We start from the raw sequence: 25,902 nt of genomic DNA, 5'->3' as shown, positions 1-25,902 counted from the left end.
GAAGAGAGGACTCTATCTTTATTCCTTTGATCTCATTCATCAGATAGTGATATAGGCCCCCCTGCTTCTCCTGGGGAGGGTGGGAAGGGAGAGAACAGTGAGGGCACATTAAGATGTTTTAATTTAGGTAGAGGATTTTCAAGGGTGACAAAATGGATGTTTAAAAAACAAAGAAAAAACCCAAAGATTAATGTGAAAAGAAAATTTGTTTCAGTAACAATACATAGCTGTCAGAAAGACATGTGCCTAGCAGAGGCTGGCATCAGTACCCACCAGGAGGTAGGACCCAGAAACAAATGATTGTCCTCTCAACTCTTCAATGTACAGGAAAACTGAGGTCCAAAGAAGGGAGAGACTTGCAATAAATCTTCACTTGAGATGTGTCCAGTTCTAACTCCAGAGCTCAAGCAATTCAAAACCTATGAATCTAGCATCCTAGGGTGGGATGGAAGAAGTCCCCAGATTACCCATACTTCCCAAAGTCAGTAGGGAACTTATTCTGGAACATCGTTGAAAGTATGAATTGAGTAAAAGGCTATCACAGACAGGACAAGGAAGATAGAGAAATTGGGCATCTTAGAAAGAGAGGGATGATCATGACAAAGAGCAGAAGGTGGAAGGAGAGGAGTGGGCATTAGCTGACTAATGCTAATCTAGAAGAGTTTGAAAGGAAGGGGGCACCAATAGGAGAAGGTGGGGAGGGCTACTTTATAACGAGGTGCTAAAGGAAATCCTGAAGCCATAGAACTGAGGTTCAGGCAAGTGCAAGAGAGCATTTCCAACCCAGGACTGAGGGTGGATGCCCACTGGCCCATCAAGAGGAACTTCAGATTCAAGTGCTCAAACCAAAGGAGTGAGCCTGCCACCCAGAGACACAGCAGGGGTGACATACCTATCTGGGACCATCAGAGAGGGAACTGAATTGAACTGAAGGTATGAATAAGACTAAGCCTTTCCAATATTCCATCACACATATAATGTTCAGCCTTCTCCACTCTTCACCAAAACCATTTTTCTTTTTGACTGGACAGAGTGGGTACTGCAGGTCACCCACCCTGCTCCATCCTTCCACTTCTTTATTGACATAATCTAGGCTTTATTCTTCCTCAAGGTCATGTGTCCATGCAGATCCTGCTCTTCCCAGTCCCAAGCGGGTGAATCTTGATTTGACCACCCAGTCAGGAGTTCCCATTCTTCTGGGAAGGATTGGTTTAAGTAGGCACATGCGACCCAATCCTGCCCCATTGGATACACAGGAAGTCTCCTACAGGACTTCTGAAAAGGTTATCCTTGCTTTAATAGCAGACACGTGGAAGGCTGCTCTCCTCCAGGCTCGGGTGCTGCTGTGTGAAGATGTAAAGGCCACAGTTGCACACATGACCATGCCATTTTATGAGCCTGAGGACAAAAGCTACCACCCTGTTATGGCAAAGAAGAAAATGGAAAGACCCAAGTCCTACATAGTGTTGTTCGGCAGTTAAGTTAAAGGATCAAGGAACTGTCCAATCTCTGCAACTTACTATGTGAGCTAATCAGTCCTCCTTTTTGTAAGCCATTGAGAGCAGCCATTACTGTTGCTCTGACCAAAAGCATCTTCACTGATACACTGGATAACAGAAGGTAAGTCTGCAGCAGGATTCAACAGAACAGAGAGAAGTGAATGGGAGGGGCTGGATCCCGAGTTGCTCAGAGGAACTTGAACCTTTACCCGCCCTGACCACAGCTCTGGTCAGTAAAGAAGCTATTGGTGCGGAAACAATAGACACCTTCTCTCTGGAGGCAGAACCTCTGAACTCAGATACATCCCAGGTCCTCTGAGTGGACACCTCAGCTGGACAAATCCGATTCCCTCCTAAGACAGGGCAACCTAGAACGGGTTTCATTTAGAAATAACAAATCCCTTTGTAATGAGGTTCCAAGGCAAAGAAATGAATACCAGGTACTCTATCTGACATTTAAAAAAAAAAAAAGTCAAAGGTGGGGAATGAAAAACAAGATTAAGAAAAATGATAAGCCAGTTTTCCAAAGAAGCACTCACCATTTTATCAAATGGATTCTCTTATTTCCCTGAAATACTACAAAGCCTGCAGCAGTGAATCCCAAAAATGTGGTTGTGCCTGTTGAATCCTGAAGAAAGAAAAAGGAAAAGAAAAAGAAACATTTAGGTTGAGGAATATAAAATCTATATATATAAAACCCTAATATGCAACTAGACTGAACCTGAACGGCGGAACAACCGAACAGCCAAACAACCGGTCGCTATGATGTGTGTTGACCACCAGGGGGTGCGCATGGAACATGGTGGCTGTGGGCAGCAGGCAGCAAAACATGGAACATGGCAGGCCATCAGCCGTGGCAGGATGATGGAGCAGGTGAGTGGGGGTGCCAGACCAAGGCGGGGTGCCGGTAGCTGTCATAGGGGCAAGCCTCTGGTAGTTACTGAAAATTCTTTGCTCCCACGTGCCACAGTCCCACCTGGTGCTTGCACCTGCTACCGGCGCTGGCCCCAATCGCTTGGCACCATCAGCGGGTGCAAGCAGTGGCTGCCGGCCCTGATCGCCCCTGAGGGCTTCTCCACCTCCCCCTGCTCTTGAGGGGCGATTGGGGCAGCAGCTGCCACTCACACTCACTGAGAGTGCTGGCCCCCCTCTCACCCACTGCTGGCACCAGCCCCAATTGCTCCACACCATCAGCGTCAACGGGTGCGAGCAGTGGTGGCAGGAGTGGGGCTGCTGGCAGACAGGGGACGGCAGGGGGGGGCGGGGGCGCAGCAGGAGGGGCCGGCAGGAGCACAGAGGATGGGCCAAGACCCGCCCCTGTGCCCACCACAACCTCACAGCCCACAGTTCCTTTCAAGGTGCACGAATTCCTGCACTGGGCCCCTAGTAAATGATAAGTGATATGCTTATTCATCCTCACCCTGGGTTCATTTCAGGTTAATTCTAATGATTGTAACAATAAACTGAGTTTCTGAGATGGGATTTCCAAGGCTACTATTTCTAAAATCTGGGTGAGGTCCAGGAATATGTAGCTTTTCCCTGTGAGGAACAGACCCTCTGTCTCTGCAGGAACCTCCTGGGAAAGTACAGATTAGCCCTAAACCACTGTGTATCTACTTCCAAATGTCTTCTGGGCCGCCTGAGTTCTCAGATCTTCCCTGTAATGTGGACAAACTGTTCTTGGTTGTCATTAGCCCTGAAACCAAAGATGCTATGAAACCAAAGCCCTGAGCATCTAATTGAGTTCATTCAATCCTACACAGGATTTCCAGCAATTTTCATATAAAGATATTTCCTACTTCACTTCCAGCCTCTACCAGGAAAACTAAGCATTGATAAATAAAGGCAAAGGAACAACAACAAGTCTAGTCGATCTCCAAGTAATAAATAAAGAGGCTCCGATTTGTGGATAAAACCTAATTCACTAAAGGAAATAATCTGATTTATACCACGACTAGGAAGAGGCATCTGGCAAATATCCTAAAATATCTGTGTGGGGAGACCATAAGATTCATGTGCCAGTATGGACAACTACCACCGGCTCTCTGCCTCAGCTACATGTTGGAATCCTCTGGAGAGCCTGGTCTGCACCCCCAAAAGATCCTGATGGAACTGGGCAGCAGGAGTTTAGGAAGCTCCCCACCTGCCTGTAATGAGGAGCCTGAGCCTAGAGCTATAGGACTGGCACTTGACCAAATACAACTATCTGTTCCCATCTGAGTCAAGAAATGTTCTGGTAAGACTTAAAAATTATCTTTAAGAGCCTGCCATACACAAATGCTTAGTTTAGGATTTGGGTTAGTGCCTGGTTAATTCATACTTAGTTTAACATATGGAAAGGAGAAGCCTTCTCACAAAACATTTCTGGAAAATGTGTGCATGAGCATCACCTTGGGAACTTGTTTAAAAGGCTGATTCACCAGCTGCATCCCAGCAATTTTGCATCAGTAGCTCTGGGGTAGGCCCAGGTAATTCTGATACACTTGGTCTGGGTTTCATGCTTGAGAGAAAGACTGTCAAATAATAGGAGTAAAGGAAAAAGAAAAACAAATACTCCTGATGTCAAAGTATAATTGTAAATCTTTTCTTTCGCTTTCTTAATTTTTTAAGATTGCATTCTTGCTGGCAATGGCCTTGAAAATAAATGTTAGGACCCATTTCTTTACCCAGATGGGACTGGATAGTAAGTCCTAAATGTTAGGACTTCTCATGGGTAAAACCATCCACTTGATGGGTGAATGAATCCATGTATGTGAATTAGGAATATGTGGCTACTACATAGCAATTAGAAAAATTTGTTAAGAGTCCAGCGGCAAGAACCAACAGCAAGAACCAACTACCAAAACAGCCTTTCCAATTAGGTGCTGTGGGTTAGGCTGTGGAAATATCCTAGGAGGGTCTGCCAGGCATATACAACAACTAACTCTTTGGGGGGGAAATAATCTTTAAATATTGACCTGTGAGGGGCAGTTACCTTGCATGGGTGAGGATCCACCCCATAGGTTTCCAAAGTGTGAGCTTTCAGGAGTAAGTTAAATTCAGCAACCGGCGGGCTCTGGCCTCTAAAATCACACACAAAAAGTTAGGGAGTTAATATGTAAAGTAACAGAAACATGGAGTCCCTCCATTCCATAAAATGTGATATCCTAAACTAAATAAAGAGCAAAATCCCTGCACAAATAATAATCAGTACGACTGATCATCATTCCTCCCCGAGAGGAGCCCTCTGCCAAGGAATCTGAGCTCTTGCTCCCTGGCTGATGGCTCCCTAATAAACCCACAAGCACTCAGAGGACACCAGTGACTGTACACTTAATCAAGGTTATCAAGTTACCAATAAGTAGGCCCTTGGAAATGCAATCTTAATATGAAATAAAACGCAGCATCTGTTCTTTCCAACTTACTTCAAAAGATTACCGGGGTAAGTGACATTCCTTCTTGCTCAGGGTAGAAAGTGGCAATCCTGTTACCCCATCAACAAGCCTAAACAGAGCCATCTGAGTAAGAAAGAACCATCAACCGTTCTACTGGAAAGCCCTGGATTTTGAAAGGAAATCTCAGCCACTAGTCCCCGCACTGTCCTCCAGGGTGGTACACAAGGTCTTGGCCTCAAGGGTAGAAGAGGGCTACAAATAGAGATGCTGTGAAAAGCCCTCCTGGGGCTGACTTCCATACCAGGACCATGCAGCATTCAAGACTCTTTGGCTGACATTAATGGCCCACATGTATCTTAGAGCATCTGAACTATTCCCCAAGGGTGAATATATAACCGTAACCACCAAGCAGAGTGAGCTATAGAAAACAACAGGGACTCATTTTTCTTTTCAAAAGGTAAAACTTAGTGATACATATAAAGTACATTTATAAAAGCAAAAGGAGAGAATGAATAACCCCCAGTTCAGCATAGTGTGCAAAAGGGAGGGAGGTGACCTGGGAGGGACACAGAGGAGACTTCAAAGCATCTGGTAACATTCCAATTCATAAGCAGAGTTAGGGTCATGGGTATTTCTCCAACTATTCTTTAAATTATACATATATTACATACACTGTCTTGTATAGTCTTTTATGCATTATGTATTTTGCAATTATTAAAAGAAACAGCTCCTGGCTTTTAAATAAAAGAATTACTGGATGAAATATTATGTAATCTAAGAGCACACTGAACTAAACAGAATTGATCAGGATTATAATAAATATATGTGCAGAGCTGTCTTTCATTAAACCCTACTGATCCAACCAACATATAATTGTTTCTATTAGCAAGCAATATGCCTTTTTTCACCTACTATTTATAAAGGATGAATTCTTTTTTAAAAATATATTTTGTATTGATTTCAGAAAGGAAGAGAGAGGGAGAGGAAGATAGAAAACATCAATGATGAAAGAGAATCATTGACGGCTGCCTCCTGCACACCCACTACTGGGGAATAAAACCCCAATCCAGGCATGTGGCCTGACCAGGAATTGAACCATGATTTCCTGGTTCATAGGTTGATGCTCAATCACTGAGCCACACCAGCCGGCCTAAAGGAGGAATTTTTTTTAATATATTTTATTGATTTTTTACAGAGAGGAAGGGAAAGGGATAGAGAGTTAGAAACATCAATGAGAGAGAAACATTGATCAGCTGCCTCCTGCACACCTCCTACTGGGGATGTGCCTGCAACCAAGGTACATGCGCTTGACCGGAATCGAACCTGGGACCTTTTAGTCCGCAGGCCGATGCTCTATCCACTGAGCCAAACCAGTTAGGGCTAAAGGAGGAATTCTTATTCTCATTTTATAGATGAAGATTCTGAAACTCAAAGAGGAAAAGGAACTTGCTTGAGGTTACTCTGCCAGTAAGTGTAGAAGCCAGGAGCAAATCCAAGCCTCCCTGGTTCCAAAGCGCCTCTCAGTGCCTGTACTACCCTCACTACTAACCGAACATCGTCAGGAGCCACCTGTTGCTCTCCTGGATGACATAGCAGAGCACCTGAATATCGGCTCTTATACAAAGCCTTCCTCATATGTTCTAAACATTCATGTTACCAATGATGAAGCAATCCATCCCAGGTGACTGATATGTAGACCTGATTAGAGAGCCATAATGTCTCAATTTTAATGTAGGTCATAGATCCCCAAACTAAAGCCTTCAGGCTAAATCTTGATTTCCACTTGGTTTTGTTCAACTTTTGAGCTAAGAATGGTTTTTCTTTTTTTTTTTTTTTTGCCCTGGTCAGATGAGTCAGTTGATTGGAGAGTTGTCCCATACACCAAAAGGTTTGATTCCCTATCAGGACACATACCTAGGCTTTAGGTTAAATCCCCCAGTCAGAGTGCATATGGGAGGCAACCTATTGATATCGCTCTCTCTCTCTCCTCCCTTCCCCCACCTTCCTCTCTCTCTAAAATCAATAAAAACATATCCCCCAGGGAGGATTAAAAAATAGAATGGCTTTTAATTTTTCAATGGTTTAAAACAAATGAAGAATAGTATCTCATGACCCATGAGAATTATATGGTATTCAAATTTCAGTGTCAATAAAGTTTTATTGAAATATGGCCACATCCATTCATTTGCATACTGTCTAAGGGTGCTGTCATGCTACAATGGCAAAACTGAGTAGTGGCAACAGACACTATATGTCCTGCAAAACCTAAAATATTTACTAAATGGCCTAGTGCAAAAAAAGTTAGCTGAACCCTAATCTAGGAACTGAAGTTATGTCTCTTTGACTCCACAAGATCAACATAGAAATAGAACCTACCTCCAAGATTTGGTAAAGATTAAGCCGTTAACAGCTATAAAGCAGCTACAGTACAGCCTGGCACAGAGCATTTGTTCTCCTTAGCCCTGCACAGGAGTGATAGGAATATGACATTGGGGGAGAAGTTAGGAAGCACACTGAGATTTGCAAAACAAAGGCCCCTCTTTAAAATAAAAGTCCTCAAATCATTATTGTTTGCTTTGGGTTTGCCTGCAGATCTCCGTTGGCTAAGCATTTAAAAGATTTAATCTAAAAAATCACACACAGAGAAAGGCCAACTACAAATGTTCAGAGAAGGGGGTTCAAAGCCAAAGGAGGAAAGGCGGACACCCAATAGCACCAGAAACTCTCGTGTCCCCCGCACTCACTGAGGAAGAACACATTTAATGATCAGGTTTTCAGGAAGATGCTAAGATCAATTAAATAGAAATGCTTTGTTTTATTCCCTCAAATCCCTCGCTGGACATTTGTTTCTGGCAAAAAGTCTGTTGGGTAATGGAAAATAATGATTTTCTAGCCTTTAAATCTTGCATCAGGAACTGTTCTAAGGTTAATAGTGTCTCTAATGAGACGTTTGGAAATAAAAACAGTGATTAGTTGAATTCTTTTTTAAGAACTAACAATTCTCTAACGATGTGCTTCTATGATAAATTAGGTGAGGTCAAGTCATTATATATTTAGCTATACAGCTCCCTTCTGCCCATCTTGACTACTTTCTGCCAAAGAAGACCACTCTCTCTCTCTCTTATTGATCTGCCTTTAGCATTCCATTACATAGAGTACAAAAACATATAGTGTCCCCAAAATAATTGCAAATTATTAGTGGACATTAGTTGTGGAAGGTGTGGATCTTGCTGGGAATGACCTAAACTGTTTGGGGCACATTTGGCAGGGAAGGGGGTAGATTTGACTCCACCTGATCCATCTGGGTCTATGAGCTCCAGAATTCAACTCTTGGGTAGAAAACCAATATAATGGTCTTCTACAGCAAAGTAGTATTCTCAACTTGAGTTAGGTTGGCTTTTGCTGCAACTTGGTTGCAACTTCAGTTCGATTTTGCTCACTACTGACTTCAAATGTGTGAGTGATCTCAGGACTTGGGATCTTAGCACCCATGAGACTCCGCAGAACTCTCTAAATGTCATGGCCTGTCAACTTTTTGAGCTGCAGAGCATCTCCTTTGCTCTTTAGTATTACCCCTGGCTCTCTGCACTTTGATCTTTTTTCCTCCCTGTGGTCCTGTCCCCATCATTGGCAAGAGCTGTCCAGCCTTGGCCAAGGTCTGGAGTGTCTCAGAGGGATTTCATTCAGCTCTCCTCTCCTGTCCAACTTCAGCACACTGCCCCCCTTCACTCGGTGAAGGCTGGGGCCAAATGGTGGTAGGAAAGTGCAACTCACTCTGTAACTGGCTTCTTTGGGGTCCCAATCAGTCAAGTCAGCCCACTCCTGGCCAATTCCTCTTCCTCCCACCACGCCTCCAAAAGTGAAAGCAACTGCGGATCTCCACTCTCCTCAGAAGGATGGTCTGGATTTTAGTACATTTGGATTTCTTTGTATCCTCAGCAATCAGATAGGTTTTACAAATACAATTTTTTGTAGTTTATGTAGTTTGTTGATGTTATCTTGGTGTTGGGGGGGAGATCAATGTCTCATGCTTTTCTACCTCCTAACTGGAAGTGAGAGCCGCCAGTTTCCCATCTCTGATCCTTTACTAAGAGAGGAACATTGTCTCTTACAAACTCCGTTCCTATGCAGAGAATTAGATAGAACACTGCAAATTGGGGCAAATGCCTTGCTATGGGAAAGACAGTGATGAGGCACTGGAGCTTGGCAAGGACAAGACTAGCTGGAGAGCAGCAACTTAGAAAGATATCAGAGCACTGTACAGGAAAACTCCGGTTTCAGGTCCAGGTCTGCTGCTTCATAATTGTGCAGCCTTGGATAAGTTAATCCCTGAGATCTCTCTTTCCTTATTGGTAAAAGAAGGTGGTTGCAAACTCAATGCCAATGGAGGCAGAAAGTGAATTGGCTAAATATGGATAATGGTGATTCAAAGAGCAAATTATTCCTTTAAAGGGCCCTGCTGCTTAGCTCTAGCTGAGTGTGCCATGCAAGGGTCAGGGCCTAGTGTTATCAAATCACCCAGGTGCAAGTAAGCTAGAACTTAAATAAAATGGTTCCATTTTTAAAAGCTATTATTTGGCCCAAAAAGCATGCATCTGGTCAGAGTATAGTCCACATAATGCAGGGATTTAGTTTTTACAGGAGGAGTATTCGATGCCAAATCGCTGTCTTCACATTCCTAATAAGGGTGTTATACCAAGTAACAACAGAGAATGGAAATGGATTTGATAACCTACCAGGGAGAGAGATTCTGGGGTTTTGGAATGAGAGATTAAGAAGGTAAAGGACAAGGGGAGGGTGAAAGGGGTGGTAGAGAGATGATAGAGGGAAAGCACACGTTAAGAAAGATTAGAGCTATAAAATAATCTGACATTTACCCTCTTCCTTTTACACAACAAACACTCTTCTCAAAACTGCACAAAAACATTTCCTAAAGAGGCCCTTGTGATCTATTCATCAGAAGCATAGGTGGAATGAATTTATCATAGCAGGGCACTTATTTCTAGAAACTATAAATCCTTGCCAGGAAGCCACAGCATATGATTTACAGGAAATGTGAGTTTTGTGAAATAAAAAGAAATAATGACTGTGTAAAACACCCTCAGTGTCATTATTCCTTTCAGCACAAACCTTACAGCATTAGATCACTGTGGTGGTGGATAATTGGATGATTTTTCTGCTCTTTAAGGGTAAGGAATATAGAGAAATCCCCCCTTATCTATGGTGGATTTGTTCTAAAAACCCCAGTAGATGCCTGAAACCATGGACAGTACCAAACCCCTTAATAGTACTCTTTTTCTTATACACACATACCTATAATAAAGTTTAATTTATAAATTAGGCACAGTAAGAGATTCACATAACATAATTAAAAAGAACAATTATAACAATATACTGCAATAAAACTTATATGAATCTGATCTCCTCCCTTTCCCTCTCCCTCTCTTTTTTTAAATATGTTTTTATTGATATCAGAGAGGAAGGGAGAAGGAGAGAAAGATAGAAATATCAACGATGATTGGCTGCCTCCTGCAAGATATGCCTTTGACCAGAATCGAACCCAGGACCTTTCAGTCCTCAGGCCTACACTCTAGCCACTGAGCCAAACTAGCTAGGGCTCCGGCTCCCTTTCTCTCTCTCTCTCTCTCTCTCTCTCTCTCTCTCTCTCTCTCTCTCTCACACACACACACACACACACACACACACACACACACACACACACAAAATAGCTTATTGTACTCCACTCACCCATCTTCTTGTGATGATGTTAGGTGATACCCTAGATAAAGGGATGATTCACATCCCTGGGGACAGAGCAGTCCGGCATGGAATTTCCTCACACTGTTCAGAATAGCATGCAATTTAAAACTTATGAACTGTTTATTTCTGAAATTTTCCATTTAATATTTTTGGATCTTGATTGACCGTGGGAAAGTGAAACCACAGATAAATGGAGACTATTATATTTCCTCAAAACCACTTTACCACCGATTGAACTTTTTGAATACTAGACCTGCTCTGCCATGTGTTTGGAACAGAAGTCAGCAAACTAGAACCCATGGGTCAAATCTGGCCCACCATCTGTTTTGTCAGTAAAATTTTACTGAATCATAGCCCATTTATTTATGTATTGTCTATGTCTCTTTTTTTGCTCTACAAAAGCAGAACTGAGTAGCTGCAATAAAGGCCATCTAGCCCCCAAAAAAACCTTATTAACCACCCCTGATCTAGAAGAATTATTCAGCCTCAGTGGATTTTACTGGCATCTATTCAATAATGTGAATCACACATCTCATTGTCTAGCTCACAGGATAGTATATTAAGAGGCCCAAAGCTGCCTCTACAAAATCTTTCTACATAAAGCTCTATTCCCTATACACCTGTTAGAATGGCCCAAATTCAGAACACTGAAAACACCAAATGCTGACAAAGATGTAGAGCAATAGAAACTCTCATTTATTGCGGGTGAGAATGTAAAATGGCACAGACACTTTAGAAGACAGTTAGGTAGTTTCTTAGAAAACGAAATATGCTCTAACTATATAATCCAGAAATTGTTCTCCTTGGTATGGTATTTACCTAAAGGAGATGGATATATATGCCCACACAAAAGCCTGCACATGGATGTTTATAATTGCCAATGACCTATGTCTGAAGCTAATCCAAAAACTTGATGTCCTTCAGTATGGTGAATGGACAAAAAAAAATGTGCTACATGCAGACAATTGAATATTATGCAGCAATAAAATGAGCTATCAATGAAAAGCCATGTAGGAATCTTAAATGCATATTACCTACATGAAAGAAGTCAATCTGTATGGACCCAACTGTACAACATTCTGAAAAAGGCAAAACTATGGAGACAGTAAAAATATCAGTGGTTGTCAGGGCTTGGAGAGGGTGGAGAATGCTGAATAAGCAGAACACAGAGGATTTTTAGGGCAGTGAACGTATTCTGTATGATATGATATTGGTAGATGCATGTAATTATACTATTGTCCAAACCCATAGAATATACAACATCAAGAGTGAACCCTAAGGTAAACTATGGACTCTGGGTGATAATGATGTGTCCCTGTAGGTTCATCAGTTGTAACAAATGTACCACTCTGGTGGGAGAACACTGATATTGGGGGAGGCTACACAGCGGGTATAGGGGAAATCTCTGGGCCTTTCACTGAATTTTGCTATGAATCTAAAACTGCTCTAAAAAATAAAGTCTATTTTAAAAAACTATTAGTTAATGATATTGTGAAGGCCACTAAGAGCTATTTGCCAGCTGTTTCCAGTTTGCACCTTCTGGACACCTCATAGAATTGCAGTTCCTTGCTCTTGGGTAGGGCCATGTGACTATAGTAGTTAAGTGGAAGGGACATGTATCACTTCCAAGCTGAAGCAACATCTTCCAGATCCCTCTTCCCTTTGGCTCAACAACTGGCAAATTCAAGCTTGGGTCTCCCCCCACTAACATCTGGTGAACACACAAGAGAAAGAAATGTCTTTTTTGTTCTAAACCTTTTGAGCTTTAGGGGTTGTTTCCCCAGCAATATCTAGCTTTTCTTGACTGACACAGAGATGATCAATAAATTGTTATTATATTTGCAAAACTGTGACTTCTCATTCCGACCCTCCTGTTCAGTCAAGGATACGGCACATTTAATGAAGCAAAGTTGACCCGGCCATGAATTTCGCTTTTCACTCAAAAATAAAAAGAGTCTGAGTACTTAGTGCATGGAAACTCTTACTGAAATCTTGATCTTCTATTTTCAAGCACCTCAAAATTCCACTGAGTCCCTCTTTCACACTCTCTTCCCCTAAAGGAGTCTCTTACTCGTGCCTCTCAAGCCATCTTTGTTCTACCTTCAAGCAGTGGGTAGCCTCCTGGGGAGTGGGGAGGTTTCTCCTTCCTCCCTGATTCATTTTCTCCCAAGATTCACAGCTCTTACCCCTTCCTCGGAGAACACAGAAGGAGACCGAGTCTAATCAAGTAAAAAAGGCTGCAGAAGGTGGTGAAACCCCACAGGTAAAAAATATTTCACTGTAAATCATCATTTCTGCTCATGTCTGAGTGTCTCTATTACCATCTCTTTTGCTCAACTGGTTCAGAAACCAGGTAGAAGACAGGAGGTTATTTTTTGGGAGCACTCAACCCCCAACAAAGGCCAAGTGGATCCTCTTAGGAAGTTTCCATAACAACAGATCAATGATCACAGATTACCCATTTGCTGGGAGAGTCATGTGTGGGAGAGTCATGGGTGCTGTGACAACCTTGGAGAATAAGATGGTGACACCTCGATGGAGGCTCACAATGCTCTCTTCCACTTACAACTCCTTCCTGACACTGTCAGGTTGGCAGAGCAATCCAATTTGCACAGGAGATCGACATTTTTACGACCTACAAAGGGCTTGCTGAACCCCTGGAGTGACCTGAGTCTCTACAGCAGGGTTCCAACTGCTTCTAGAAAGCACCACCTCCTCCCCTGCACCATCAGCTTATTCTAGTCTTATCTCCCCACCCAAACCTAAAATCTCTCTTCTGCACCAAAGCTGCAGGGAATGCAGGGCTACTTGATTATTAGCAAAATGCAGAGGAAAACACCCTCTGCAGTTCTCCTTGCAATGCCACATGGTTTCTAGTTATTTCATCTCTCGGACACACAACTTTGACTTCTTTACAAGGTTCCCATTTGGATATTACAAATGTGTAGTGACACCGAACGGCAGTTTTGATCAAGTTGTGGCATTTACTTCCGAGATGTAGTAAACCAGCGTTGATTGGCGACCCCCTCTGTTCCCTAGGTGCACGCTGACAACTTTCAGGGTTATCAACAAATTCAGATGCTGGCACAAGGGCCAATCTGCAGCTTTCTGATTATAAAAAACAATCTGGCATCTTGATTCAGTCCTTCACTCATGAAATCCAGTGGGTCACTAAGTCTCTCTGCAATGACTCTTGAGACATCCTTCAATGTTCTCTACTCCTGTTCTTTCTCAGGTCCATGCCATCTCTTGCCTGGACAGCAGAAATGGCGAACTGGTCCTTCTGCCCACAGTCTCACCCTCTGATGCCAGTGCCAGGGTGATCGCTGTGGAAAACCAGCAGGGCTGCCAAACCACTAGTTAAACCACCTGGTTGCTTTATGCCTGCCCAGCACCTGTGTGTTAGTTTCAGATAACGGCAAGGCTCAAGTCCTGACTGCTGCTCACAGGCAAGTCCTTTAGACACTCCAGGGTATGCTCTCTTCACCTTGGACTGGGAACAAGAGCACTACCTCATAGCAGGGGTCCTCAAACTTTTTAAACAGGGGGCCAGTTCACTGTCCCTCAGACCATTGGAGGGCCGAACTATAGTTTAAAAAAAAACTATGAACAAATTCCTATGCACACTGCACATATCTTATTTTGAAGTAAAAAAACAAAACGGCAAAAACACCCGCATGTGGCCCGCGGGCTGTAGTTTGAGGACGCCTGTCATAGAGTCTGAGTGGGGTAATACAAATAAGACTCTTAGCACAGTGTTTGGGCACCCAGTAAGTGCTCAATAAATGTTTATAATTATCATATGTTCCAAGCACTGACGGCCTTGCAAATTCTGATTACAACAGACCTTTCAGTCCCATCTCCTACCAATCCACACACTGGATGTGAGTCCTTTATCCAAAGGGTCTCACCCCGTGCTCACTGCTGGCCCACATACCCGTCAACTGGATATTGGAACTTTATTTTTACCCTGAGCACACTTGTCCCCAGAATGTAAAAAGCAGTCAGAGTGTCATATGTTTTCAGCAAAGTTTTGCATTAGGAAACAATACTCTAAATTACCTAGAGAGAAGATACATTGCTTTCTGCAATTGGCACGATTTTTTTATATCTAATCATCTTTATCTCTAAGAACAAAGGTCATGTTTTCTGAGGGGAAATATGCTGCCACCTTAATGCCCACATGTATGCTCTTCTCAGACTCACCAGAAGGGGGAGTGCCAGCATAAAGTAGGGAGCTCCGGCACTCCCTCACAGGGGACAGTTTGTTCCAGAATTCATAAACCAGTGACACTAAGGTTTTTTTCATATTTGCCAGAGATCCAAGCTTGCTATGATTATCATAATGAATTTTTCTGAAACTTTCACAGATCTGAATTCTAGTTACAGGCTAGAAAAATTGAGTTACCTGAATTCAAAATTGCCGATGATTCCTACACTTGCTACATTTCATCCAGGTAGCCTATGCTAAGCGGAAGCATCACACAAAGCTTAAGAGCACAGACTCTGGAGCCAGGTGGCCTGGGTTCAAATCCAGCCTCTGCCACTTGCTAGCAGTGTGATCCTGAGTCAGATACTTAATTTCTCTGTGCCTCAGAGCTCCCTCATCTAGAAAATGGGAATAACCATGGCGCCTATCTCCTAGGTTGTTGTGAAGATTAAATGAGTCAATATGTGCAACTATTTAGAAGAGTGTTGGACACGGTGGATACCATATGTGATTTTGCTACTCCTGCCATTACTACCCTGCTGAGCACTTGTCCTGGAGCATCGCAGACAAGGAAAAGAGGAGAATCTGTCGCCCTGAGAGCAGCTCAGCAAAGGAAACCCTCTCAGGGGATTCTACTCTACATGGAGTCAGCGCTTCCAGCAATGGCCACAGGAAGGGGAGAGGTAGTGCAAACCGCAAAACAGGTTACTGATTTACCCTACATTTCATTTTCAGAAACTCAGGGTGGCTAAAACCCGTAAGAAAATATATGGCTCTAATAACTGCTGATGCTTCATAAACAGCCACCCAGGGGGCCCCACACTGTTGCGATTGTTATTAACAGAGGAACTTGACAGTGCCGAGGAATATTGCTCTGACACCTGAAACAGTCTGCCCATACATTACAGACATTCTTACTTCACAACATGGCTTCCACATTCCCCACAGTAAGAATGCTTTCGCACCTCTACTATGTTTACAAACGTCTACCCCAATTACCTGAGCTCGCTTTTATGGATTTCTGCCATTTTTCTTTCCAGCTTCTGTGATTGCTTAGGGAAAATCTCAAACTCACTGATGTAATTCTCAGGATGCTCATCAGGATCGTAATCACCGAGCTCAGCTGTAAGCAGTAAAAAGTAGAGACAGAGAAAAAGATTAAAAACAACCACAGGGTGCTCATGGGATATCTCCGTCACCCAAAAGAGGAGCTTGGAATAAGCTCACCCAATGAAATGTACTTGTATCCACAGACCACAGCCTGGGTGTCTGGAAGCTTATATTCTAGTTCAGATCTAGCTGTGTGAGCTTGGGCAACTCGCCAACCTCTCTGAGTCTGATTTCTTTATCTACACAATAAATGGATTTGAGTCATTGTTTTTCAGTGGGGCACATGGGGGTTAAACAAATCTTTATTAGACCTCCCAAGGCATAGGAGGACATTTAGCGTCCCTACCCTTCAGGGACTAAGTGCTAGTGGCACAGACAGTCATTGTAATGGCCAAAAATGCTTCCCCCAATATTTCTAAATGCTCCCGGGGTAGGAGGTGGTATGCCACCTCTCACCGAAAACCACTGAACGGTCCCTCGTGCTTCCTCTGAGAGCTAACTTTCTCTGAGTCTAGGAGTCCCCTGGCTGGAGCTGCCTGCTCTGATGTGTGTGTAGGTATGGCTCGTTCAATGAAAAGTCACAACATAAAGACACCCAAGAGGATTGCACAGAAAAATAAATGGACTGCTCTTAAATTAAAGAGTGTGTCTCAAAGTATGGATGAGCAAACCAGATTAAGGCTGTTGCTGGATTCTAATGGAGGGCACCTGCAGAGGGTCTTGACGTATAAAAAGAAATGCCTGCGCCTCTCTGAGCACCCTGAGGGTCTAGGAGAGGATGGACCTGATGTGCATGGACCACAGCCCGGAGCAGCAAAGGTGATGCTCTGGCAGGGAATATATTCTACCGATGCCATGAGTTTGATAAGGAAAATGAGCAAGGAAGGGGCAAGCGTCTGAGGCAAAAATGGCCCAGAAAGTAGATCAAAGATGGTGGGGAAATTGTATTAGAAAACTTGAGCACCAACATGACTTTGAAATAGATTTTTAAAAATCAAGATGCCTTGAGCCGTCTGCAAAATCTCATACAACTCTGTAATTTGTATCTACTGTCCCTTCCTTGTTGAATCATCTAATGACTGTAGGACAAAACTGGGAGGAAAGCTAAGCTCTTTAGAGCTTCTTAATAGAATTCAAATTACAGAGTTCTTAAAACAACCTAAAATGTCTACCACATGAGGAAGAACTTTTAAAATAAGACCTAAAATACCATCAACCGTTGGTGGGAAATTGATTAATTTGACTGTATCAACATTTTTAATATTTCTATTCATTAAAGGTATCATAGTCAAAATAATAGATGACAAGTTGAAAGAATATACTTACAAAATAGAATAAAAAAGAAATCCCTACAAATCAATGAGAAAATGGGCAGGAAGACCAACAGGAAATTGGTTAAAGGATATAAACAGCCAGTTCACAATAGGGGAAACCCAAAGGGTGAGTGTATGGAGAAATGCTCAAACTCAACCATAATCAGAGCCACACAAACCAGAACAACTAGGTATCATTTTACACCTGTAAGATTAACAAAAATTTTAGGAAGTCAGGCCGAGATATGAGAAAATGCAAATACTTGTACACTTCTGAAAGATTCTTGATACATGTAGCTCTTTTAGAGAACAGCTGGGAGTATTTAGTCAAATTTATTACCCAGCAATCCCACTTCTGGGCATATATTCTAGAAAAACTCTGGGTGCAAAAAAAAAGAATATGATGGCAACTTGAGTGTTCACTGTCAGTGGGAGCAACAAGTAAAATAAGGGTGATACACCCTTCTGGATACCTGCAGCATTTAAAAGCAACAAAATAGATGTATACCCAGCAACATAGACTCCCAAAACAATGTTCCGAGCATGAAAAGGAATAAAATGAGTTCTACAGTCTCGTTTAATTTACAAAAGTTTAAAGTGCATATATACTAAATAATACTAATCACTTTATAAGGTTGTACTATATGCAAAGTCAAAGATATGTATGAACCTCGTTGTTGTCACTAGGAATGGAAATGGAAAATAATGAAAATGGTTAATCAATCAAACATACGAGACCCAAAGGGATCAATGATAAGAATGGGTCATAAACTAATGATTAGCTCAACATAGTTTCAAAAGACACACACCCACACATACAAACTCCTGTGAGCTGGCTATGGGCCTAAAATTTAGGAACTGGTATAACCCAATGCAGCCGTTTCCCATAGGGAATGGACCACTGATAGGAAACTGGGTCTTCAGTGCAAATGCCAGCTTGCATAGTGGTTGTTTAGGGAGTGCCTTGTTTGTGGGGCGCCCTTCTCTCTCCAGGAAAACTTGTGAGGAACAACGGACTCAACACTGCAAACAAGTAGCCTGGAAAATGTGCGAAGACTAAGAAGAAATGCCATGGAACCTGCACAAGGTTGCTGACCCGGTAAACGCCAACGCCTCCCTCACCACAGCCCCTGTTTCCTGTCACTGACAGCCTGTCTTTAACTCGAACTTCACCTGAAGCCAAAGGCAGTTTATAAGCGATTAAGGATTTCTAACTATTCACATTTTGCTTTCCATGCCAAGAGGAGTTGGGTAAGCAGCCTCTGGTTCTCCCTTCTACACAGACATTGAGGGTCAAGTTGTGACAAATGACATACAACACATCGGATGGCTGAAACAGGTCCTAGCTCATTTTTGAAGGGAATTCCTGGTCTGAAAAAAACAGAGTTGGAGCAAACAGATGAGCATGATCGGGTGAAGGCAAATAGACAGGGCAAGCCCAACAATGGCTTTTCCCTGGTGTGGAGAGGACTAATCGCAAAGGAACTTGAGATGCAGGATGTTACAGCGTCAGGGCCAGCTTCTTCAGGAGCCTTCCCTCTCTGCCCTGGCTGGACTGGGGCCCTGCTGAGGTCCTAGCAGGGAGATGTGTATCTTTCTATTTAGCCATTAACACATATCACAACTGTCTGTTTACTTGTCTGTCTCCTCCCACCTCACCCCTGGGGACTTTGTGTTACACTGCCTGCCACCTAGCAGCTGTTCAGTAAATGCTCGGAGAACACAAGAACAAATAAGTGAATGAGATAGTGAACCAACCACTCTTTCCCGAGAATAAGAAGAAAGCTTATGTTGGTACAATTGGACAAGTGCCCTGGTTCACTTAACATATTTAGTGGAGAACTTACTGTGTGCCCAACACAGGGGTCCTGCAGTGAAAAATCCACCCAGAGACCCACCTCCATGGGATTTAGGTTCTACACGAGGGTAAAGGGGATGCATAATAAGACCCAAAACAACTTAACGGGGTCATTTCAGATCTAAGTGCTTAAAAGACAGCAAAATGGGTATGAGAAAGGATGATGTAATGATGGGCAAGAGGGAGGCTACTTCAGTAGTCCAGGGAGACTTCTCAGAGGAAGCGACACCTGAACTGAGGTCTGAATTTCTAGTAGGAGCCACAGACCCCCGGGGTTTGAACACACCAGGCAGAGGAGATAAGAACAAGAATCCTGCCCTGTTGCTATTCTATAGAAGGAACAAGAAAGATATATTTTACTGAGGAAGAATGGAAATAGGTCCCTAGGATCCTGTGTGTTTGTTTTGTAATTTGTCTTTAATATGAAAGAAAATGTGTGGCATGTACTTCAGTATGCCCATTGTGTTGAGTACATACAAGTGGCAAAACTCGGGGTGACTGCCTGGTTTTAATACACTCAGAATATACAGAAGCTAAGAGCATGTTCCTTCAAAGAGTGTTGGCAAGTAAAATAAACCAATCAGAGAAAGACAAATACCATGTGATCTTACTAATATGTGGAATCTAACAAACAAAATAAACGGAAGGACAATATAGAACCAGAAGCATGGATACATGGAACAGACTGACAAATGTCTGAGGGGAGGGGTTGGGGGGCTGACTGCTAAAGAAGGTGAAGGGATTAGCTAAAGAACATGTATGCAGAGCCCATGGACACAGACAATAGTGTGGGGAGGGCCTGGAGAGGGATTGGGAAAGATGGGAAAGGGGGGGGGGGCGAAATGGGGGACATCTGCAATAGTGTCAACAGTAAAAAATTCAAATAAAAAAGAACATTGGCAAATGAGAAGCCAATGAAAAGTCACATGGCCTCCACCTTCTAATCCTTTACGCTACTTTCCCTATCACTCTCCATAAGCATAAGCAGTTCCTACAAAGCAGATCTTTATCTGCATTTGTAACATCTCTAGAGCTGCTGAAGAATGGCCCAGCACCACAGAACTTTATGGATCTGCTTTTACTGGGCTCGCTATAAATGGCCCATGGACACCACTGCATTTTTCTGGCTGAAAAGTCCTTTGGAGGTCAGCAGTCCATTTGCAACTCTACTCTCTCCACAGCGTCTGTGTGTGGTCAGTGAGAACACAACGAGGCAACTAAAAGGGCCCCATCATCTGGACGAAGCCTTTGTGACTTTATCTCAAACATAAACAGGATGGAGAGTCTCCCATGACAGACCCAGACTGAGCTTGCCCTTGGAGAACTGACCGTTATTCACGAATGCCTAGCCGCGTTCTGAAACCCTCACGTGTGGCTTTGCTACTTGGATTAGTATCGATCCACGTCTCCTTTAGAGAACACAGTGCTCCCTGGCTAGGAACTTGCTGTCCTCACAGGGAACAGGGAGAACCATGGGTTTCCGCCTCCGTAGCTCTGATGTGAGAGAGGTGGCTCTCAGAAGCACGTGTCCCACCTCTGGGCAGGCGGAAGGACCTTTCCCATCACAGTATCACTGCCGTTCTGACTTTAAATGTGACTATCCCCCAGGCTGTCAACGCCTCTGCCAAAATCTGCTGGGCAGCACTAGCTTGCTCCCCGGGGAAGGAGAGCATCAGCACAGACACATCCTTTAGAATTCTCAGAGGGCACCCACCTCACAAAACCATAGCCCAGCACAGAGCATCCCTCAGGGACAGGTCTGCCTATCACAACCCCGGGAGAAGGGTGGGTCTCTCTCCAACTGTGAATGAAGCTTGGGATTGTGATCAGCAGATGACTGTCATGATCCACGTATTGTTCCAGTCCCTTTATAAGGGTGACATGCTCACTTGGTCCCTGTCTCTCTCCCCCTCCCTCCCTTCCCTTCTCTGATAAACATGTCATTAGCATTCATGCTACAAAGGGCTGGATCACCTGAGTCCTGAACATCCCCTGCTGCCAGCTGCCTCCCGACTGGCCCAGGGGAACAGAACACCCAAGTCCTCCAACAGACTGTGGGCCTGGCCTCCCCTCACCACCCTAGTTCTCCCCCTTCCCTGTGAGGTGGCTGGAGAAGCTGAAGAATTAGACACAGTGTACGTATACCCATATGAATGAATGAATACATATAAATAGGTATTATGTTCTGACATTTCACTCAAATGTTTGAATTTGCACCTATCTTCCTGGACACAGTTTCTCCTCAGTGTACCCATTAAGCCCCATAGCTGGCGGTCAGCACTTTGGCACTCTGACATAGAACACCCACGATCCTTCAGAGCTTCTCATAAGGTCACACATCCTGAGCTCTGCCATGGGCCTGGAGGACCTTTTGTTTTTGCAGAGGCCCCTGTGACCACCACAGCCCAGCCTTCCACCAGACCCTGCTGGCTTGAGAGGAAAGATAACCAGGGGCTCTGGTACCGAGTACCCAGCCCTGCTTGGCCTCAAACGATGGACACCAGCAGGACAGGCCCGGGGGGGAGGGGGGAGGGGGACCTCTGAACAGCCAAATCTCTATAGTCCAGTTCAACTTACCTTGAATGATACATGCACCCAGGTAGGCAGCATCTGAGAAGGAGCAGAGTAATCGACCGTGGAAAATATCTCTCTTAATTTGCAGGTACAAAAGGTACCTGCAATACAAAGGAAAGAGTCCCCCTAAGTGTCAGTGATTGCTCATGTTTTATCCACCTGTACCAGCAGCGCCCTACGCAGCTCCAGGAGTGGCTGAGGCATGCCCCCCCCACCTTGGAGGGCCAGCGGAGAAAACGGAGGGGCCCTCAGGATCCAGAGAAGAGCCAAGCGTCTGTGGCAGCTTCCAAAGCTGGGTGGCTGGCCCTCTTCCAAGAGACACGAGAAGGACCAAGGAAAGCCATAGGGCCAGCAGCCACGGTTCCGGGCAGGAGGTCCCACAGGATGACAACCACGGGTACATGCTTCCCACGTCCTGTGGGAAACCGTCAGGAAATGGGTGCAGTCAGTTCACAGAAACCAGTCTCCAGGACACAGACTCACAGTAATCAATCTCAAGATGACTTTGTTAGGAGGCCAGAAAGCAAATGAATTCCTAACGAGAGCTGTCATCTATTTAGTGTCCTCTCCCCTCTGCAGGGACAGCAAACTCAGATGCCTGCAGAGCCAGGCAAACCTGATAAGGAGTGAAAGGAGCTGGCATAAGGGGGCCGGGGAAGCAGAATGGAGAGCGCTGGCCCCATGAAGGGGTCAGCCGCTCACAGTCCCAGCCTGATGCTACTGCATAGAAAACAGGCCAAATGCATCCAGCTTTTCAGGAAATCGGGAGATGGATTTAGAAATTGTGAACCGAAAGGGGCTCCCTTGGCAAGCATGACAACTCAGTAACTGAAAATAACCACACGAGATGTTCCGATCCTAAGAAATTCCTAACTGAATGTGTTATGGGGAGGGTGGGGGGGATCACATTCTAAGGCCTGTGTGGTAGATTAAGCTCTACCTTCACCCATTGTTTTTGTGCATCTAGAATAACATACTTAAAATGTCAGTGTGATCTCTTCTCCAGACCTCCAGAGATAAACACTGGCGAGGGGTGAAAAAGCCCAACATTCCTCATTATTCTCTTTACCCACATACCTCTGTAAATTACGTAGGCTAAAGGTGAACTGTCCTGCACCCACCCATGTAAACGAAGTGTGTATCCCTCCATTTTACTTTTTATCCATCCTAGAGATTTCTCTGCTTTGCTCCCTTCCGCCTCCTCCATCTGCAACGGTTGGATTTCATGCAAACCTTTCCTACGTCTTCTCCTTTGATTCTAGTGTATAAGAGAAACTGCTATTCCCCGGGAGCATTACCTCATTCCCTTGAGGAGACATTGCTTCTGGGACTAGCCCTCAAAACCATGGCTCATCGTACACTCTTCACACCTTCCTTTAGGTTTAGAATTTCTTTCATTGACAAAGTAAAACCCTTTGAATTTTAAATGTTGCAACAAATTCTGTTTTTAAAATTACTGGGGCATCAAACAGAAAAAAAAATACACTTGCGCCCAATTCAGCCAGGGGAGAGGGACACACCAGCATTATTCAGAGTAGCTAAAAAGTGGGAAAACCCAATGCCCATCAACCGATGAAAAGGTAAAAGACATGTGAATGCAATGGGATATGACTCGGCCACATAAGGAATGAAGTACTGATTCATGCACAACAGGGATGAATCTTGGAAATATTACACCAAGTGCAAAGAAGCCGGTCACAGAATACTACATATTATGGTTCTATTTATATGAAATGTCTTAAATAGGCAAATCTTTAGAGGCAGAAAGTAGATTAGTGGCTGCCAGGGAAGGACTGCTGGGGTATGGGGTTTCCCACTGGGGTGATAAAAATCCTCTGGAATTAGATTGTGGTGAGGGTGGCACAAGGTTGTGATCATAGTAAATCCATTTAAGTGTACACTGTAATATTTGCCAAAAGAAATGAATACTTTTGAAAATCCAAATTGCCTTAGAATAGTGGTTCTCAAATTTTGACATGCTGCAGGGCTATGAGAATAGAGATTGCCGGGTCCCAATTCCCAGGTGCTGCTGCTGGTGTGAGACCTCACTCTGCAAGGTCGCACAGTACTAGAAATTGATCAAATCTTTCCTCTTTTAAAAAAGAGGGTGGACTACCCGGGCAAATGCTATGAGTTTCTTTTCTACCTGCTAAACATATGCATTGAACAGAAAGCATTGCTTGCCGCTTTGTGATAAGTTTAGCAGTAAAAAAGAGTTTCTAATCACTATTTCCTGATGAATGAGAGGTCTGGGTTCTAATCCTGTAAATTAGAAATCCAGCTGGACAAAAGCTTCCTGAGAAAGAAAAAATCAGCTTTCACAACATCAGAGCCTGGGTGCTTGCTCCTATCAGTCATCTCCAGAGATAATCATGGATTATTGTGGATTCGACATAATCCACTGAGCCTTCAAAATGGCTTCAGGTTCAGGTGCTCATGGTTTAAACACAATAGCCACTGAAATAATAATAATGATGCCTCCTCCTTTTGCACCACACCTGCAGAATGAAAGGATTATGCACCGAAAGGATCTGGGCTTCCATTACTGTGCCACCATTAATGATATTGCTTCTCTGCCCAGCCTGAATTTAAACATGGTTCTGACTAAAACATTAAGACCAATGTACTCTGATGATATTTAACCGTATACAGCATTTACAAAAAAAAAATGACAGCATAAATGGAGAGGTAAAGGATGAAAAATTATTTCAAAAGTCTTATTTGTATTTGTGTGGTTTTCCTCTTTTAAATCTTCCCTTTTCCCCAATGTTTCTTTACCCTGAAGCATGGTCATAAATGTGACCTTAACTTCTCCTGTATTAAATTAATCTTAAATTTTAGATTAATGTTACAATAAAATAATTTCTTAAACAAGAAAAACTAAACTCTTTCAAGATAGGGTTTAAACCATAAGCGCCTGGGCATTGCACAGTTTTTCAATTCGTTTTGAATGCTAAGGACCATAATGACTAAGAAAAGCTCATCTGTACTGTGTAAGGCCTGAGCAATGTCTTAATTTCCTTAAGAGACATAAAAATGTTCAAAATTTTCCACTCTTCAGACCTTGGCTTTTCAAGCAAATGCCTGTGAATGCTAGCAAATTTAATTGAGAGGGATTTAACTCAGGTTATTAGCTACAACTTTGTTCTCTTTTACTTTCAAAGGGGACTTTTCTCAACCACAAAAGATCTATTGTTAATTTCTATTGTGACACTATCAATTTTTGTCCTCCACACAAGATTATAGAGAACACACATGACAAAAGTGAGCCATCTGGGCCACTGGTGGTTCTTCCTAATTATACTGTTAGCACCACCCAGAGAGCAGGACAAATCTCTCTCTCTTTTTGGAAGCTCAGAAGCCCCTGTTTCCTGGGCTATAGGAAGAATGGGAACTGAAGAAGAACTTACCAAATACATGAATAAATTTTTGAGCCATGAGCAGGCCAAATATGGCATGAGTCCATTTACATGAAATGTCTAGAACAGGTAAATCCATAGAGACAGCAGGTAGATTAGCGGTTTCCAGGGGCTGGGGGAGAGGAGACAGTACTGACTGCTAGTAGGTGCAGTGTTTCCTTTGAGGTGGTGAGAAAATGTTCCAGATCTCTCCAGTGGTGATGGTTGCCTAACATTGTGAATGTGCTTAATGCCAATGAATTGTACACTTTGAAATGATGAAATTCATTTATGTTATATAAATTTAAAAAAACACACACACACACACACACAGCAGGCCAGATTGCAAAATACGAACCACCACTTATAATGTCCATTACCTATGTATTTCTCCTTTCCCCGCCCCCAAGCACAACCCTCACTAAATGACTGTGTACTAGTTCATAATAGAGAACAAAACCATCTGCACCCTCAGTGCCACTACGGTCAAGCTCTACCAGACACTCGCGGATAACAAGAAAGCTAAATATCCAAGAACCCAGCACATCCCCTGCACATGAAGGTCCGCAAACTGCACTTGTTTCTCTGTTGCATTCATACCTGCGGATATTTTGAGAGCTAATTATGCAGAGTGATTACTGCGATCACCAAATCAGAGCCTCATCAAGAACTTAACTCAGAATGGCTCTTCCCCATCCACTGAATAGGCCCCTCTGGGACCCCTATCAGCTGTACTGGCCCAGGCTGTTCACAGAAGCAAAACCCCCAGAATGTGGCCTCAGCAGTGGGGAGGCCTGAGAATGGGA

At 43.5% G+C, this 25,902-nt stretch overlaps 1 protein-coding gene across 1 annotated transcript in view; it reads right to left on the bottom strand.

Annotated features, from left to right (window-relative positions):
• Positions 1-25,902, bottom strand: part of FRMD3 (FERM domain containing 3) — a gene marked incomplete at its 5' end in the record, with an annotated part of 240,885 nt that overhangs the window by 48,401 nt on the left and 166,582 nt on the right. Inside the window, 4 exons of the mRNA XM_079791284.1 lie at positions 2,039-2,127; positions 4,474-4,561; positions 15,843-15,966; positions 21,702-21,799. Coding sequence (XP_079647410.1) covers positions 2,039-2,127; positions 4,474-4,561; positions 15,843-15,966; positions 21,702-21,799 — 399 coding nt within the window. The remainder of the gene's footprint in view (positions 1-2,038; positions 2,128-4,473; positions 4,562-15,842; positions 15,967-21,701; positions 21,800-25,902) is intronic.

Source organism: Cnephaeus nilssonii (genome assembly GCF_951640355.1).
Source record: "Cnephaeus nilssonii genome assembly, chromosome: 14".
In the NCBI taxonomy this organism is placed as follows: domain Eukaryota; kingdom Metazoa; phylum Chordata; class Mammalia; order Chiroptera; family Vespertilionidae; genus Cnephaeus; species Cnephaeus nilssonii.
The sequence above is the reverse complement of the archived record's forward strand: the minus strand, read 5'-3'. Positions and strand labels throughout refer to the sequence as shown.